A 15,792-nucleotide genomic window follows, 5' to 3' on the forward strand; every position below is an offset into this window, starting at 1 on the left:
GAACCCGTGTCCCCTGCACTGGCAGGCGGACTCTCAACCACAGCGCCACCAGGGAAGCCCGGTCTGTAATTTTTTTGTAGTATCTTTGTCTGGTTTTGGTATCAGGGTGATGGTGGCCTCATAAAATGAGTTTGGGAGTGTTTCTTCCTCTGCAATTTTTTGGAAGAGTTTGAGAAGGAGAGGTGTTAGCTCTTCTCTAAATGTTTGATAGAATTCACCTGTGAAGCCATCTATCTGGTCCTGGACTTTTGTTTGTTGGAAGATTTCTAATCACAGTTTCAATTTCAATGCGATTGGTCAGTTTATATTTTCCATTTCTTCCTGTTTCAGTCTTGGGAGGTTACACCTTTCTAAGAATTTGTCCATTTCTTCCAGGTTGTCCATTTTATAAGCATAGAGTTGCTTGCAGTAGTCTCTTAGGATGCTTTGTATTTCTGTGGTGTCTGTTGTAACTTGTTTTTCATTTCTAATTTTATTGATTTGAGTCATCTCCCTCTTTTTGTTGATGAGTCTGGCTAATGGTTTATCACTTTTGTTTATCTTCTCAAAGAACCAGCTTTTAGTTTTATTGATCTTTGCTATTGTTTTCTTTGTTTCTGTTTCATTTATTTCTGCTCTGATCTTTATGAGTTCTTTCTTTCTACTAACTTTGGGTTTTGTTTGTTCTTTCTCTAGTTGCTTAGGTGTAAGTTTAGGTTGTTTATTTGAGATTTTACTTGTTGCTTGAGGTAGGATTTTATTGCTATAAACTTCCCTCTTAGAACTTCTTTTGCTGCATCCCATAGGTTTTCGATCGTTGTGTTTTAATTTTTTTTTTTTTTTTTGCGGTATGCGGGCCTCTCACTGTTGTGGCCTCTCCCGCTGCGGAGCACAGGCTCCGGACGCGCAGGCTCAGCGGCCATGGCTCACAGGCCCAGCTGCTCCGCGGCATGTGGGATCTTCCCGGACTGGGTCACGAACCTGTGTCCCCTGCATCGGCAGGCGGACTCTCAACCACTGCGCCACCAGGGAAGCCCGGATCGTTGTGTTTTCATTGTCATTTGTCTCTAGGTATTTTTTGATTTCCTCTTCGATTTCCTCTTCGATTTCTTCAGTGATTGCTTGGTTATTTAGTAATGTACTGTTTAGCTTCCATGTGTTTGTGTTTTTTATGGTTTTTTCCCCTGTAATTGATTTCTAATCTCATAGCGTTGTGGTCAGAAAAGATGCTTGATATGAGTTCAATTTTATTAAATTTACTAAGGCTTGATTTGTGACCCAAGATGTGATCTATCCTGGAGAATGTTCTGTGCACACTTGGGAAGAAAGTGTAATCCGCTGTTTTTGAATGGAATGTCCTATAAATATCAATTAAAGCTATCTTGTCTATTGTGTCATTTAAAGCTTGTGTTTCCTTACTAATTTTCTGTTTGGATCTGTCCATTGGTGTAAATGAGGTGTTAAAGTCTCCCACTATTATTGTGTCACTGTCGATTTCCTCTTTTGTAGCTGTTAGCAGTTGCCTTATGTATTGAGGTGCTCCTGTGTTGGGTGCATATATATTTATAATTGTTATATCTTCTTTTTGGATTGATCCCTTGATCATTATGTAGTGTCTTTCCTTGTTTCTTTTCTTTACTTTTTTTTTTTTTTTGCATGGTACACTGGCCTCTCACTGTTGTGGCCTCTCCTGTTGTGGACCACAGGCTCCGGACGCACAGGCTCAGCGGCTATGGCTCATGGGCCTAGCCGCTCCGTGGCATGTGGGATCTTCCTGGACCAGGGCATGAACCTGTGTCCCCTGCATTGGCAGGCGGACTCTCAACCACTGCACCACCAGGGAAGCCCCTTCCCTGTCTCTTGTAACATTCTTTATTTTAAAGTCTCTTTTATCTGATATGAGTATTGCTACTCCAGCTTTCTTTTATCTTCCATTTGCATGGAATATCTTTTTCCATCCCCTCACTTTCAGTCTGTGTGTGTCGCTAGGTCTGAAGTAGGTCTCTTGTAGACAGCATATAGATGGGTCTTGTTTTTGTATCCATTCAGCAAGCCTGTGTCTTTTGGTTGGAGCATTTAATCCATTCACCTTTAAGGTAATTATTGATATGTATGTTCCTGTGACCATTTTCTTAATCGTTTTGGGTTTGTTTTTGTAGGTCCTTTTTTTCTCTTGTGTTTCCCACTTAGAGAAGTTCCTTTAGCATTTGTTGTAGAGCTGGTTTGGTGGTGCTGAATTCTCTTAGCTTTTGCTTGTGTGTAAAGCTTTTGATTTCTCCATTGAAGGCTGAATGAGATCTTTGACAGGTAGAGTAATCTTGGTTGTAGGTTCTTCCCTTTCATCACTTTAAGTATATCATGTCATTGCCTCCTGGCTTGTAGAGTTTCTGCTCTGAAAACATCCTGCAAGTCCTGCTGGTGGGGTGGGGCGGGGTGGGGGTAAAGGAGAACAATAACAAAGTAAAAAATGTAATTAGACTAGGGAACTAACAGCTATGTTAGAAAAAATACAGAAATAAAAATATAGGTGAAAGAACAACAAAAGGTAAAAGAGAACCACAATAGTAAAAAAGAGGAGGAGGGAAAAAAAACAGTAAGAAAAGGTGGAAAAGGCTGTGGCTGTGGAGGGTGGGGCCTAAGCTGGGGTGAGGTTTGGGTGGTGGGCAGGGCCTATGTTTAGTACCCACAGGGCTGGAAAGGGGCTGAGGGTGGGGGGTGGGGGTGGTGTGTGTGTGTGTGGCGTGTGTGTGGGCAACTTAGGCTCAACAGAGCAGAAGGGCCCCAGGCATGCCTCCTGCCTCTGTTCTCAGAGGTTGGTAGACCCCACCTGGGAGCCCAGAAGGCTTTCTGGGCTCGAGTGGATGGGGCAGATGCCCTCCTCTCCTGCTCTTACAGTCATCGAGGGCCCCTCGCGCCTGCCTCTCCACATCTCTCCAGCGTCCCTCCTGTGCCCCCAGGACCAGCACAGCTGGGAGAGGGGGCTTTGGAGGATGGGGGACCTGCCTGGGAGCTCAGCAGGCTCTGCTCCTTTTCCTGCTCCTCTGGTCCTGGAGTGCCCCTCCCACCTGCCTCTCCTGTTCTTTCTACCCTCCCTTCTATGCCCCCAGGACCAATCCAGCCCAGTGGGGACCTTTGAGGGCATAGGACCCGGCCTAGCCCGAGATGGGCAAACATCCCCTGCTAATTGGGCAGGGAAAACCCTGGGCCCACTGCCCCCTGATCTGAGCTCCTGAGGGTCCCTCCAGGCGTGGATACCCCTCCCCCCCATAGCCACCCCTCAGGGACACCGATCCTCTCTGGCCTCCACTTCTCCTCCCCACTCAGTCCCTCCACATCCTACCGGTTTTCTTGGGGGTTCTTCCAGTCTCCTTGGGCATCGGGGTCCCCCACTGGTGTCTGGCAGGTGCCCCAGTTGTGGGGAGATGAGCACTCTGCATCTTCCCACACCGTCATCTTGACTCCTTTCTCTAACCTTACAAAATGTATTTCTTAATTTTTGAAACGTTAAAGTTGAAATTATTGTTTGATCCATAGGCTGCAGAATGGAAAATATGTTAGCAGTCCTGAAAGCGACATACAACTCATTGTACATCTCCATTGGAGTTCTTGGGTGATGAGGTACATTGTCATTGAGCAGTGTTATATTGTAAGGAATCTTTTTTTCTGAGCAGTAGATCACAACTGTGGGCTTAAAATATTCAGTAAACCATGTTGTAAACAGATGTACTGTCATCCAAGATTTGTTGTTCCATTTTTAGAGTATAGACAGAGTAGATTTAGCATAATTCTTAAGGATTCTAGGAGCTTTGAAGTACTAAATGAGCATTGGCTTCAACTTCAAGTCACCAACTGCATTAGCCCCTAGTAAGATAGTTGGGGGCATTGTCAGAGCCTTTGAAACGTTGAAGCCAGGCATTGGCTTCTCTAGCTATGAAACTCCTAGATGTCATCTTCCAATTGAAGGCTGTTTCATCTACATTGAAAATCTGTTGTTTAGTGTAGCAATCTTCATTAATTATCTTCACTAGCTCTTCTGGATAACTTGCTGTAGTTTCTGTATCAGCACTTGCTGCTTCACCTTGCACTTTGATGTTACGGAGGCGTCTTCATTCCTTAAACCTCATGAAACAACCTTTGCTAGCTTCCTACATTTCTTCTGCAGCTTCCTCATCTCTCTCAGTCTTCTTAGAATTGAAGAGAGTTAGGCCTTGCTCTGGATTTGGCTTTGTTGTGGCTGGCTTGATCTTCTATCCAGACTCCTGAAACTTTCTCCATATCAACAATAAGGGTGTTTTGCTTTCTTATCATTTGTGTGTTCACAGTAGTGTCACTTTTAATTTTCTTTAAGAACTTTTCCTTTGCATTCACAACATAGCTGGCTCTTTTGTGCAAGAGGCCTAGCTTTCAGCCTCCCTTGGCTTTTGACATGCCTTCCTCATTGAGCTTAATCATTTTTAGCTTTTGATTTAAAGTGAGAGATGTGCAATTCGTCCTTTCACTTAAACACTACTTGAACACTGTTTCAATATTTTTGTGTCTTGGAATAGGGAGGTCTGAGGAGAGGGAGAGAGATGGGGGAACAAGCTGGTCAATGTAACAGTCAGAACATACAACATTTGTTGAATTAAATTTGCTGTCGTGCATGGGTGTGGCACCCCCAAACAAATAGTAATGTCAAACATCACTGATCATGGATACTACGACAAATATAATAATAATGAAAAAGCTGAGATATTGCGAGAATTAAAATGTGACAAAGAGACATGAAGCAAGCAAACATTGGAAAAATGGTGCCAGTAGACTTGCTTGATGCAGAATTGCCACAAAACCTTCAATTTATAAAAAATGCAACATCTGTGAAGAGCAGTAAAATGAGGTATGCCTGTATAGTTGGAGCATATTCTTAATTCACTTAGCCAATCTCCCTCTTTTGTTTTTGACTGGATAGTTTAACCCGTTTCCATTTAAAGTAGTTACTGATAATTTATGCCATTTTACTATTTTTCCTGTATGTTTTATTCCCCCTTTTGTTCTTCTAATTCTCCAGTACTGCCTTTTTTCTTAAATTGATATTTTTAGCTTTGTGCCCTTTTGATTGCCTTCCTTTTTTTCTTTTCTTTTCTTTTCTTTTCTTTTCTTTTCTTTTCTTTTCTTTTCTTTTCTTTTCTTTTCTTTTCTTTTCTTTTCTTTTCTTTTCTTTTCTTTTCTTTCTTCCTTCCTTCCCTCCCTCCCTCCCTCCCTCCCTCCCTCCCTCCCTCCCTCCTTCCTTCCTTCCTTCCTTCCTTCCTTTCCCCACGGCATGCGGGATCTTAGTTCCCTGACCAGGGATTGAACCTGTGCCCCCTGAAGTGGAAATGCGGAGTCTTAACCACTGGACCACCAGGGAAGTCCTGCCTTCCTTTTCTTTTCTTTTTTATTTTTTTAAAAGATTTATTTATTATTTATTTATTTATTTTAGGCTGTGTTGGGATCTTTCGTTGCAGCGTGAGGGCTCTTCGTTGTGGTGTGCGGGTTTTCTCTTCTCTAGTTGGGGCTCGCAGGCTCCAGGGTGCGTGGGCTCTGTCGTTGTGTCATGCAGGTTCCAGAGCACGTGGGCTCTGTAGTTTGTGGCACACGGGCTCTAAGTTGAGACGTGCAAGCTCAGTAGCTGTGGTGGGTGGGCTTAGTTGCCCCACAGTATGTGGGATCTTAGTTCCCTGACCAGGGATTGAACCCCTGTCCCCTGCATTGCAGGGTGGATTCTTTACCACTGGACCACCAGGGAAGTCCCCCTCCTTCCTTTTCTTTTGTGTATATTTTTAAGGCACAGTTGACCTTTGAACAACATGGGAGATAGGGGCACTGACCCACTGTGTAGTCAAAAATCCAAGTATAATGTATAGTTTACCCTCCATATATATGTGATTCCTCCATATCCAAGGTTCCACATCCATGGATTCAACAAACTCTGGATCGTGTAGTACTGTAGTATTTACTGTGGACAAATTGCATGTAAGTGGACCTGCACAGTTCAAACCTGTGTTTCTCAAGGGCCAACTTCATTTCCTTGCTGGTTTCTGTGAGGATTACAATTAATATCCTAAATTTGTAATAACTTTGATTTTTAAAAAAAATTTATTTTTGGCTGTGTTGGGTCTTTGTTGCTGTGCGTTGGCTTTCTCTAGTTGTGGTGAGTGGGGACTACTCTTTGTTGCAGTGCACGGGCTTCTCATTGTGGTGGCTTCTCTTGTTGGAGAGCACGGGCTCTAGTTGTGTGGGCTTCAGTAGCGTGGCATGCAGGCCTTAGAGTGCATGGACTTCAGTAGGTGTGATGCGTGGGCTCTAGGGCATGCAGGCTTCAATTGTTGTAGTGTGTGGGCTCACTAGTTGTGGGTTGTGGGCTCTAGAACATGGGCTCAGTAGTTGTGGCGCACGGGCTTAGTTGCTCCATGACACGCGGGATCTTCCCGGACCAGGGATTGAACCCGTGTCCCCTGCATTGGCAAGCGGATTCTTAGCCACTGTGCCACCAGGGAAGTCCCATTTTGTTTGAATTGATACCAACTTAGCTTCAGTAGCATACAAAAAATTCTGCTTACATTCCCCCGCCTTTCTATTGTTTTTTCAAAATTTGTGTCTTTATACATATCATGTGCCCATTAACATAGACATATAGTTATTTTTTTCATGTATTTGTCTTTTAAACCGTGTAGGAAATATAAAGAGGAGTTACAAATCAAAACTATCTTAATGCTGGCTTTAATTTTTACCTATATTTAACTTTTACTGACGTTAAACATTTTTTTGTTTTTTGGTATGGCTTTTAGTTACTGTCTAGTGTTCTTTCGTTTAGCCAGAAGGACCTCCTTTCCAATTTCTTGTAGGGCAGGTCTCTTAGCAACAGATTCCCTCACCTTCTGTTTCGTTGGGAATGTCTGTCTTTTTCTATATTTGAAGGATAGCTTTGCTTGATTTAGAATTCTTGGGTGACAGGTTTTTTTCTTTCAGAAATTTAAAAATGTCATTGTACACACCCTAATGGCCCCTATTGAATTCGATGAGAAATTTGTTGTTTAATCTTACTGAGGATTTTTTGTATGTGACAAGTTGCTTTTCTGTTAATCCTTTAAAGATTGTCTTTTTCCTTGGCTTTTAGCAGTGATTATTATTTTATCTCAGTGCAGATCTCTTTGTGTTTATTCTTCTCGTGGTTTCTTGAGCCTCTTGAATGTGTAGATTCATGTAATTATCTAATTGGGAAGTTTTTGGCCAATATTTCTTAAAATATTTTCTCTGTTCCTCTTTTTTCATTTTCTTCTGGAATTCCCATTGTTTGTATGTTAGTAGGCATGATTGTGTCCTACAGGTTTCGTAGGAACTCCTCTACTCCCCTTTTTAAAATGCTCCTGAAACTGGATAATTTCAATTGGTCTACCTTTAAGTTTACTGAGTTTTTTTCTTTACCTACTCAGATCTGTTGTTGAGACCCTCTAGTGTAGTTTTCATTCTGGTTATTATAATTTTCGATGACAGTGTTTCTGTTTGGTTCCTTTTTGAAATGACTGTTGATTCTCTGTTGAGAAATCATTGTCCTGGTTTCCTTTAGCTCCTTGACCTTGCTCTCATTTATCTTTGAGCAGATCTAAGACAGTTGATTTAAAGTCTGCACTAAATGTCTGTGCTTCTACAGGGACAGATTCTCTTCAGTTCTCCTGTGAATGGGCTATACTTTCTTTTTCTTTGCATGCTTTGTAACTCTCTTGAAAACTGGATGTACTGAATATTATGATATGGCAACTCTGGAAAGTGGGTTCTTTACTCACGGTTTAATTTTGTTGCGTGCTGTATGCTGCAGTTATTTGCCTTTTTAGTGGTCGTCTATGTAATTTTTAAAAACGTGTACATTCTTTGTCACTTTGATCTCTAAAGTCTGTTTCTGTAGTTTGTGTTCATCTAGTTTTTTTGACAGAGATTTGCTTGAATACCAGGTGCCAAAATAGAGAGAGAGAGGGAAAATCAGATTGGCTCTGTGCTAGGACTGTTCTTTCAGTGGCTAGCCAGTCGTCTTACCACTCTCCCTTACTTAGCCTTCACTTCCTGCTTGCCCTGTACCAGGAGATAGACCAGAGATGAAAGTTTAGTGTCTCATCAGGTCTTTTAGGAATATGCATCCTGCCCTGGGCATGTGGTGCTGTCTAAATTCCCTAGAATGAACAGACACTTTTCAGTGCCCCAATTTCCAAGAGAAACTTTGTCCCCGGCTTTTCCTCTTAGGCTCTTGGCACTAGGTTATTTGCCTGAACCATGATCTTTTGCCCCAGGGACCTTTGGGTATTTTGTCTGACTTACAGTGATTTGAGGAATACCCACCACTTTTCTGCCCTGAGTGAGTTCTGAGCTTGTCAAAAGAATAAGCATGTTGTGTCAGTTCTTCAGTAGCCAACAGACACTTTAAAATAGAGAAACACAATTCTTTGCAAATAAAGTCTGCTCTGCTCCTTCTGAAACCAGAAGCTGGGGTTCTTCACTGGGAATACAAGGTGCTATCTTCAAGACCTCTGCTGAATCCATAGGTCAAGGGAAAGTAAAAATTGCCAAAGCTTTCCTGCCTTTTTGGGGGGGGGGGGCTGAGCTGCATGGATTGCGGGATCTTAGTTCCCTGACCGAGGATTGAACTTGGGCCCACGACAGTGAGAGCATTTGAGTCCTAACCACTGGACTGAAGGGAACTCCCCACTTGCCTGTCATTTTTAAGTTGCTTTTTTCATTTTTAAGTTGCTTTTTTCTGACTTAACGTTTGCTTGGTTGCTGCAAACCTTTCACTTTCTTTCCCAGAGTCCTGACAAAATTGGTTCTGATAGTTTCTGCTTGACTTCTTGATGTTTCTGTGGTGGAATGTGCCCTTGGAGTTGCCTTCTCCCCCATTTTTGCTAACATAAATCTGGATATTTTTGCATCCCTGTAAGTCTCCTTGAGTTTTGTTCTGAAATACAGTTAGGTTCCTTGGAAACAGTTTGATCTTTTCAGGTCCTGCTCTTATGATTTATTCAGTGGGTCCAGAGCAGTGCTCAGTCTAGGGGTACTTATTCCCACTACTGAGGCAAGACCTTCCTTTATGAGTCTTTTACCCAGTGAAAGCCCTGTGAGTTAGGAGTTTTTCCAGTCTGGCTCAGGGAACAGGCACTGTTCCTAGCCCTTTGTGCCAGCTGGATACTGTTCCCTCTAATCTTTTTGGCTGGTTCTTTTTCCAGCCTCAGGTAATTTCTCTACTCACATGTTCTCTGTTTAATACTCATGTAGTGCTGTTTCTCTTTCTCTGTCTTTGAGTATTCTCTCTCTGTAGGGCTTTCATTTCTGGTACTTGGCTTTGCCAATTTTAGCTTTCTTGGTCTCACCCATCTCTTATACTTTGAGAGTGTCCTGGGCTTGGCCTCAGTTTCTCTCCCTGAGTCTTGGCCTGGAAGAACTCTCAAGACATTGAGAGGGGCCAAATGGAGGGCTCACCTCATTTGTCTCTTACCTCTTTGAAATTGTTGTCCTTCTGTAGCTGATACACAGGTATCTTGAGAACCACTGTCTGAATTATTTTGTCCTTCTTTTTTTGAGTGTGTGGGGTATGCATTGTTTCATGCAGGAGGATAAATTTGGTCCTTGTTATTCCATCTTGACCAATCTCCTACTATTTCTTCTTAGCCTTGATTTTTTTCTCTTATTTTATTTTCTTCTGTTCCCTCTTTTCTTCCTTATTTGTGATTATAATGAATATTTTTAACATTGCATTTTAATCAGTTTAATAGTGCAGTTATTTAATATTGCATTTAAATTTAATTGTAAATTAAATTACCTTTTAGGCCATATTTATTTCTATATATACAAGTATTAATATTTATCTGTGTAGTGGTTTCTCCAGGGATTACAAATTTCATACAGATAAGCTCAGTCTACTATGTGTACCACTTCACACAAAGTGTAGAAACCTCGAAACTGTATAGATCTCTTTTACCTGCTCCTGCCCCAATCTTTGTTATAGTTTTACACACATTGAAAACTTTACAAGACAGCATTTTAACTTTTTTTTTCTTTTTTTGCGGTACGCGGGTCTCTCACTGTTGTGGCCTCTCCCATTGCGGAGCACAGGCTCCGGACGCGCAGGCTCAGCGGCCGTGGCTCACGGGCCCAGCCGCTCCGCGGCATGTGGGATCTTCCCGGACCGGGGCACAAACCCGTGTCCCCTGCATCGGCAGGCGGACTCTCAACCGCTGCGCTACCAGGGAAGCCCCAGCCCCCTTAACTTTTGATGTAAGCAGTCATATGTATTTTAAGTGAAAGGAGGTATTATGATTGTTTTATCAGCCAATAATCTATCAAAAGTACCTGCATGTTTATCATGCTTCATTTTCCTCTTCATCTTGGAGCTTACTTCTTGGGTCATTGTTTTCTGCCCGAGGAAAATTGTTTGGTATACCCTTTAATGGAAATTCGTTTAGAGATATTTTTTGGGCTTTGTTATTTATCCAGTTCTTTTAGTGATAACTTGCCTTTGGATTATATTAAGATTTTTATTTCTCCTTTTGGTTTTCTGTAGTTTTATTAATGTGCTTATGTGTGGATTTATATTTATTTTCCCTGGAATTTATTGTGATTCTTCAGTCTGTGCCTGCCATCTTTCTTCTGTTTTAGAAAGTTTTTAGTTATTATCATTTTTAAAAAGATTTATTATTTATTTATCTGCCTATATTTATTTATTTATTTTTGGCTGCATTGGGTCTTAGCTGTGGCACGCAGGATCTTCATTGAGGCATGCAGGATCTTTGTTGAGGCATGCGGGATCTTTCGTGGAGTTGCTTGGGCTCTTTGTTGTGGCATACAGGCTTCTCTCTAGTTGTGGCACAAAGCCTCCAGGGAGTGTGAGCTCTGTAGTTATGATGCACGGGCTCCAGAGCGTGTGGGCTCTATAGTTTGCAGCACACGGGCGTTCTAGTTGAGGCATGTGAACTCAGTATTTGTGGTGCGTGGGCTTAGTTGCCCCGCAGCATGTGGGATCTTAGTTCTCTGACCAGGGATCGAACCCACGTCTCCTGCACTGTAAGGCGGATTCTTTTTTTTAATTTGTTTTTGTTTTTGTTTTTGTTTTTTTTTGTTTGTTTGTTTGTTTGTTTTGCGGTACGCGGGTCTCTCACTGTTGTGGCCTCTCCCGTTGCGGGGCACAGGCTCCGGACGTGCAGGCTTAGCGGCCATGGCTCACGGGCCCAGCCGCTCCGCAGCATGTGGGATCTTCCCGGACCGGGGCACAAACCCGTGTCCCCTGCATCGGCAGGCGGATTCTCAACCACTGCGCCACCAGGGAAGCCCCATGTAAGGCGGATTCTTTACCACTGGACCACCAGGGACGTCCCAGTTATTATCATTTTAAATATTGCTTTTGTACCTTTTTTTTTTCTCTCATATTTCTCTGGGACTCTAATTACATGTGTGTTAGGCCTGCCTATCATGTTTTGTTTCCTGTCTTTTTGTATTTTTCATACTTTTGTACTAATGTTCTGAATATTTTCTTCTGACCTGTTTTGTTGTTGTTCTAATTCTGTTTTCGGCTATGTCTAAGCCATTGTTAATCCCATTTATTGATTTTATAATTTTTGTTTTTACTTCTGTAATTTTTGATTTAGAGTTTTCAGTTCTTTGAAGAAATTTTAAATTTTGTGTTGTGTGTATTTGAACATAATAAGCATACTTTTTATAAATGTCTGTATCTGAAACTCCAAAATACAAATATGTTTTGATCTTCATGTTTCTGCTGGTTTTCATTCATGTTGTCTTGACTCTCATGTGTTTAGTAATTTTCATTGTGCCGAAAATGGTAATGAACTAGTGTTAGAAATTATTTGTAGCCAAAATGACATTGTTTTCCTCTAAAGAGGATGTATATTAGCTTCTGTCTGGTGTCTGGGGGCACTTGTAATTTAAGGTTATGTGAGTCAAATTTCAGAGTTTGAGATGATCAAAGCCCAGCTGCTGTCTCTGGGCGGGACTATGTACTTTTAGTTTATTGTCATTCCTGGCTTGCAGCCCCTCAGTGTTGCAGCTGAAAGAGGGAAGGGATTTACTAGTGTTCTTCTTTTCCCTTAGTTGTCTATGGATGTAGATCCCTGTACTTTCAGCCTTCTGAGTTTGTCAGAAGTACCTCCCACTCTCTCAGCTGCTTTCTTTGAAATAGGCAAATGTCCCCTGGGTGGCAAAGTGGTCAAAAGTTGTACTTAACTCCCTTGACTTCCATCCTTTTCAAGTTTTGGCCCCAGTAATTCCTTACTATGACATCAGCTCTTTGATACCTTTAGTCATATTTTGAAAATTAAAAGAAACAGCATTTAATATTAATATTTAAGTTGATAAATTGTTAATATATTTTAAGTGAAATATTAAAATAGTAGAACAATGAATGTTAGTATTAGTGTTTAAAATGTCAACATTTGTATAACAGCTAAAAATTTAATACTGACATTTAAGATTTAAAGTATTAAAATTTTTATTATAGGTTTTCAGCTATAAAACTTCATACTTTAAAAATTAATTAATTAATTAATATTATTATTTTTTTGGCTGTGTTGGATCTTTTTTGCTGTGCGCAGGCTTTCTCTAGTTAAGGTCAGCGGGGGCTACTCTTCGTTGAGGTGTGTGAGCTTCTCATTACAGTGGCTTCTCGTTGCGGAGCACAGGCTCTACGCACTGGGCTTCAGTAGTTGTGGTGTGTGGGCTTCAGTAGTTGTGGTACACGGGCTCAGTAGTTGTGGCTTGTGGACTCTAGAGCGCAGTCTCAGTAGTTGTGGCACATGGGCTTAGTTGCTCCGCAGCATATGGGATCCTCCCGGACCAGGGCTCAAACCCATGTCCCCTGCATTGGCAGGCAGATTCTTAACCACTGCACCACCAGGGAAGTCCCTAAACTTCATATTTTTATAGTGGTTCTCAGAGGAATTATTGATCTGAATTATTCAGTTTACTCTTATGAAAAGTGTCAGTGCCAGCATCTGAATTAAAAATTTCCCTTGGGGGGCTTCCCTGGTGGTGCAGTGGTTGAGGATCTGCCTGCCAGTGCAGGGGACATGGGTTAGAGCCCTGGTTGGGGAAGATCCCACACCCCGCGGAGCAACCAGGCCCGTGAGCTACAACTACTGAGCCTGCGCGTCTGGAGCTTGTGCTCCGCAACAAGAGAGGCCGTGACAGTGAGCGCCCGTGCACCGTGATGAAGAGTGGCCCCCGCTCCCCGCAACTAGAGAAAGCCCTCGCACAGAAACGAAGGCCCAACACAGCCATAAATAAATAAATAAATATTAATTTCTTCCTTCCTTCCTTCCTTCCTTCCTTCCCTTGGGGAGTTCCCTGGTGGCCCAGTGGTTAGGATTCTGGGCTTTCACTGCTGTGGCCCGGATTCAGTCCCTGGTCGGGGAACTGAGATCCATCCGGCAAGCCTTGTGGCACAGCCCCCCCCCCCCCCAAAGTTTCCCTTTATTTGTGTTACCATGTGTATTAACTGGAAAAACGACTAAGAGTCTTATCAGTAGTGGTTTGACAGTCAGTCAGTAGTGATAATTTGTTAACGTGTTTGTTGTGCATTTCTTAAAATGGACATTAAGGGATCTGTTCTTAAAGTTAATAATTTAATTTATCTTTGAAAAAGCTTTATTGAAAAATGGAAAAATGACATTATTTTTGTTTATTTTTAGGTTGGGCTCATGTGGTTTGTGCCCTGTATATTCCAGAGGTACAGTTTGCCAATGTTTCTACAATGGAACCAATTGTTTTACAGTCTGTGCCACATGATCGTTATAATAAGGTATAGTAGATATTATTTTATTGATGTTTGAATATAATTTTTTTGTTTTAAAACTGGGAAGTGTAAAGGAATTTTTAAATTTTGTTTTATTACAACCCTTCATTAAAAAATTTAAATTAAATGCCTCCATTGATTTGGAAAAAGTGTAATTACTGTGGTAAACTACAAGTATTAAAATGTTACTAAGGTCACAGGAGTACAAAACAAACACACACAAACAAAACTATATTACCTTTTATATTAACCTAGGTATTTAAACTTCTAACATTTTAATCCGTATAGATTTGTTCTTTAAAAAAATATATTTATTTATTTATTTATTATTTTGGCTGCACCAGGTCTTAGTTGTGGGACTTGGGATCTTCATTGCAGCATGCAGGATCTTTAGTTGCAGCATGCGGAATCTTCTAGTTGCGGCATGTGGACTTCTTAGTTGCGGCATGCAGACTTTGTTGTGGCATGTGAACTCTTAGTTGCAGCATGCATGCATCCCTGGTTCCCCGACCAGGGATCGAACCCTAGCCCCCTGCATTGGGAGTGCAGAGTCTTACCCATTGGACCACCAGGGAAGTCCTTAGATTTGTTTTTTAAGAATTACTAACTTTTATGTTCTTTCAGACATTGAGGATCTGTTAAATTTGAATTAATCATTATTTGGTATAATATTCGATATGATGCTACACATCCTGTCTTAAAAATAATCCTATCACAGAATATTATTTGCTCATCTCTCCTCTCCACATTATTTTGTTCCCCCGAGATAGGATTTTTATTGTTGCCGTTTTCAAAAACCTTAGTTAATGTTCACTTTTTTCCTGTATCTTTTTCTTAATTAAGTACATTTATATTATTGTTTCGTTCTCTTTTGCATATTATTGGATGATTATTTTTTATTAGCCCACTGTGTCTTTAAATATAGTGTTACCATTTTTAACTGAAGGTACCTGTTGATTTATTCCATTGGTGAAGAAAGTGTCACTGCAGCCAGTTCTAAGGTTTCAAAATACTAACCATTTTGTAATGTAGATCGTTAGTATTTATTTTTTAAAAATGGAAAATATGGAGAAAAAAATAGGAAAATGCGAGACAGAAATTATCTAAAATCTTTTTTGTGTGCATTTTTACATTTACTATATAACTGTAAAAAGTTTGGATCATAGTGCTTATACTGTTCTGTTTTTGAAACTTAATAATCCTGAACATCATTTTGTGTTAATAAATTATATTTTGCCATTATTTCTAGTGGATATTTAGCATCTAATACAAAGTATTATTAGTTTCAATAAAATATAATTTATTAAGAATGCCTTAGGAACGCCTTCTTGTTGAAGAGCCTCACTTGGTGTTTGGCATGTGCATACCAGCCAAATCTGTGTGTAAAGGAGTATGAACATTTTGGAAGCTTCAGTAAATATATTGTGTGAAGTTGTTCTAGAATGCAGCTTCTCATTTAATAATGACACTAGTTATATGTGAGATTGCACATAATCTTAATCCTGTTAAATGCACTGTATATTACCATTAAAAAAGTCTTTGCTATTCTTTTTAGTGAAAAATATTAGTGTTTGATTTTCTTTGAATATTGGTAAGGTTAAATATTTTAAAGTTTTTTAAAAAGGTTATTCATGTTTGTTAATTGATCTTGAATAACTCTGTTCAATTTAATATTGTAATGTTTTAATTTTTTCTTACAAAATGTTTTTTATATTGGAGATGTTATTCTTTATTCTTATATACTTGCTGTGAATGCTTTTTCCCATAACTTAACATTTTCTTTTTAATATTGTTGTTGGTATTCTAGCAGGTTAATTTCTTCTAGTTTGAAGTTTAAAATTTTACACAACTACTCTTTATTGTTTCTGCATTTGTTGCCATGCAAAGAAAATCTTTCTCTACACTAATGTCAAACTATTTTTTTAGTACTTTCAAAATTTATTTCTAAAAATACTTGTTTTTTTCCTTTCAATTTTGAAATAATTTCAAACTTAAATTAAGGTTGCATT

General features: G+C 40.4%; 1 protein-coding gene across 1 annotated transcript in view; it reads left to right on the top strand.

The window, feature by feature from the left end:
* Window positions 1-15,792, top strand: part of MLLT10 (MLLT10 histone lysine methyltransferase DOT1L cofactor) — a 282,550-nt gene that overhangs the window by 81,116 nt on the left and 185,642 nt on the right. The window contains exon 5 of the mRNA XM_067030386.1: window positions 13,680-13,789. Within this exon, the coding sequence (XP_066886487.1) occupies window positions 13,680-13,789 (110 nt within the window). The remainder of the gene's footprint in view (window positions 1-13,679; window positions 13,790-15,792) is intronic.

Source organism: Kogia breviceps, chromosome 3 (genome assembly GCF_026419965.1).
Source record: "Kogia breviceps isolate mKogBre1 chromosome 3, mKogBre1 haplotype 1, whole genome shotgun sequence".
Taxonomy (NCBI): domain Eukaryota; kingdom Metazoa; phylum Chordata; class Mammalia; order Artiodactyla; family Physeteridae; genus Kogia; species Kogia breviceps.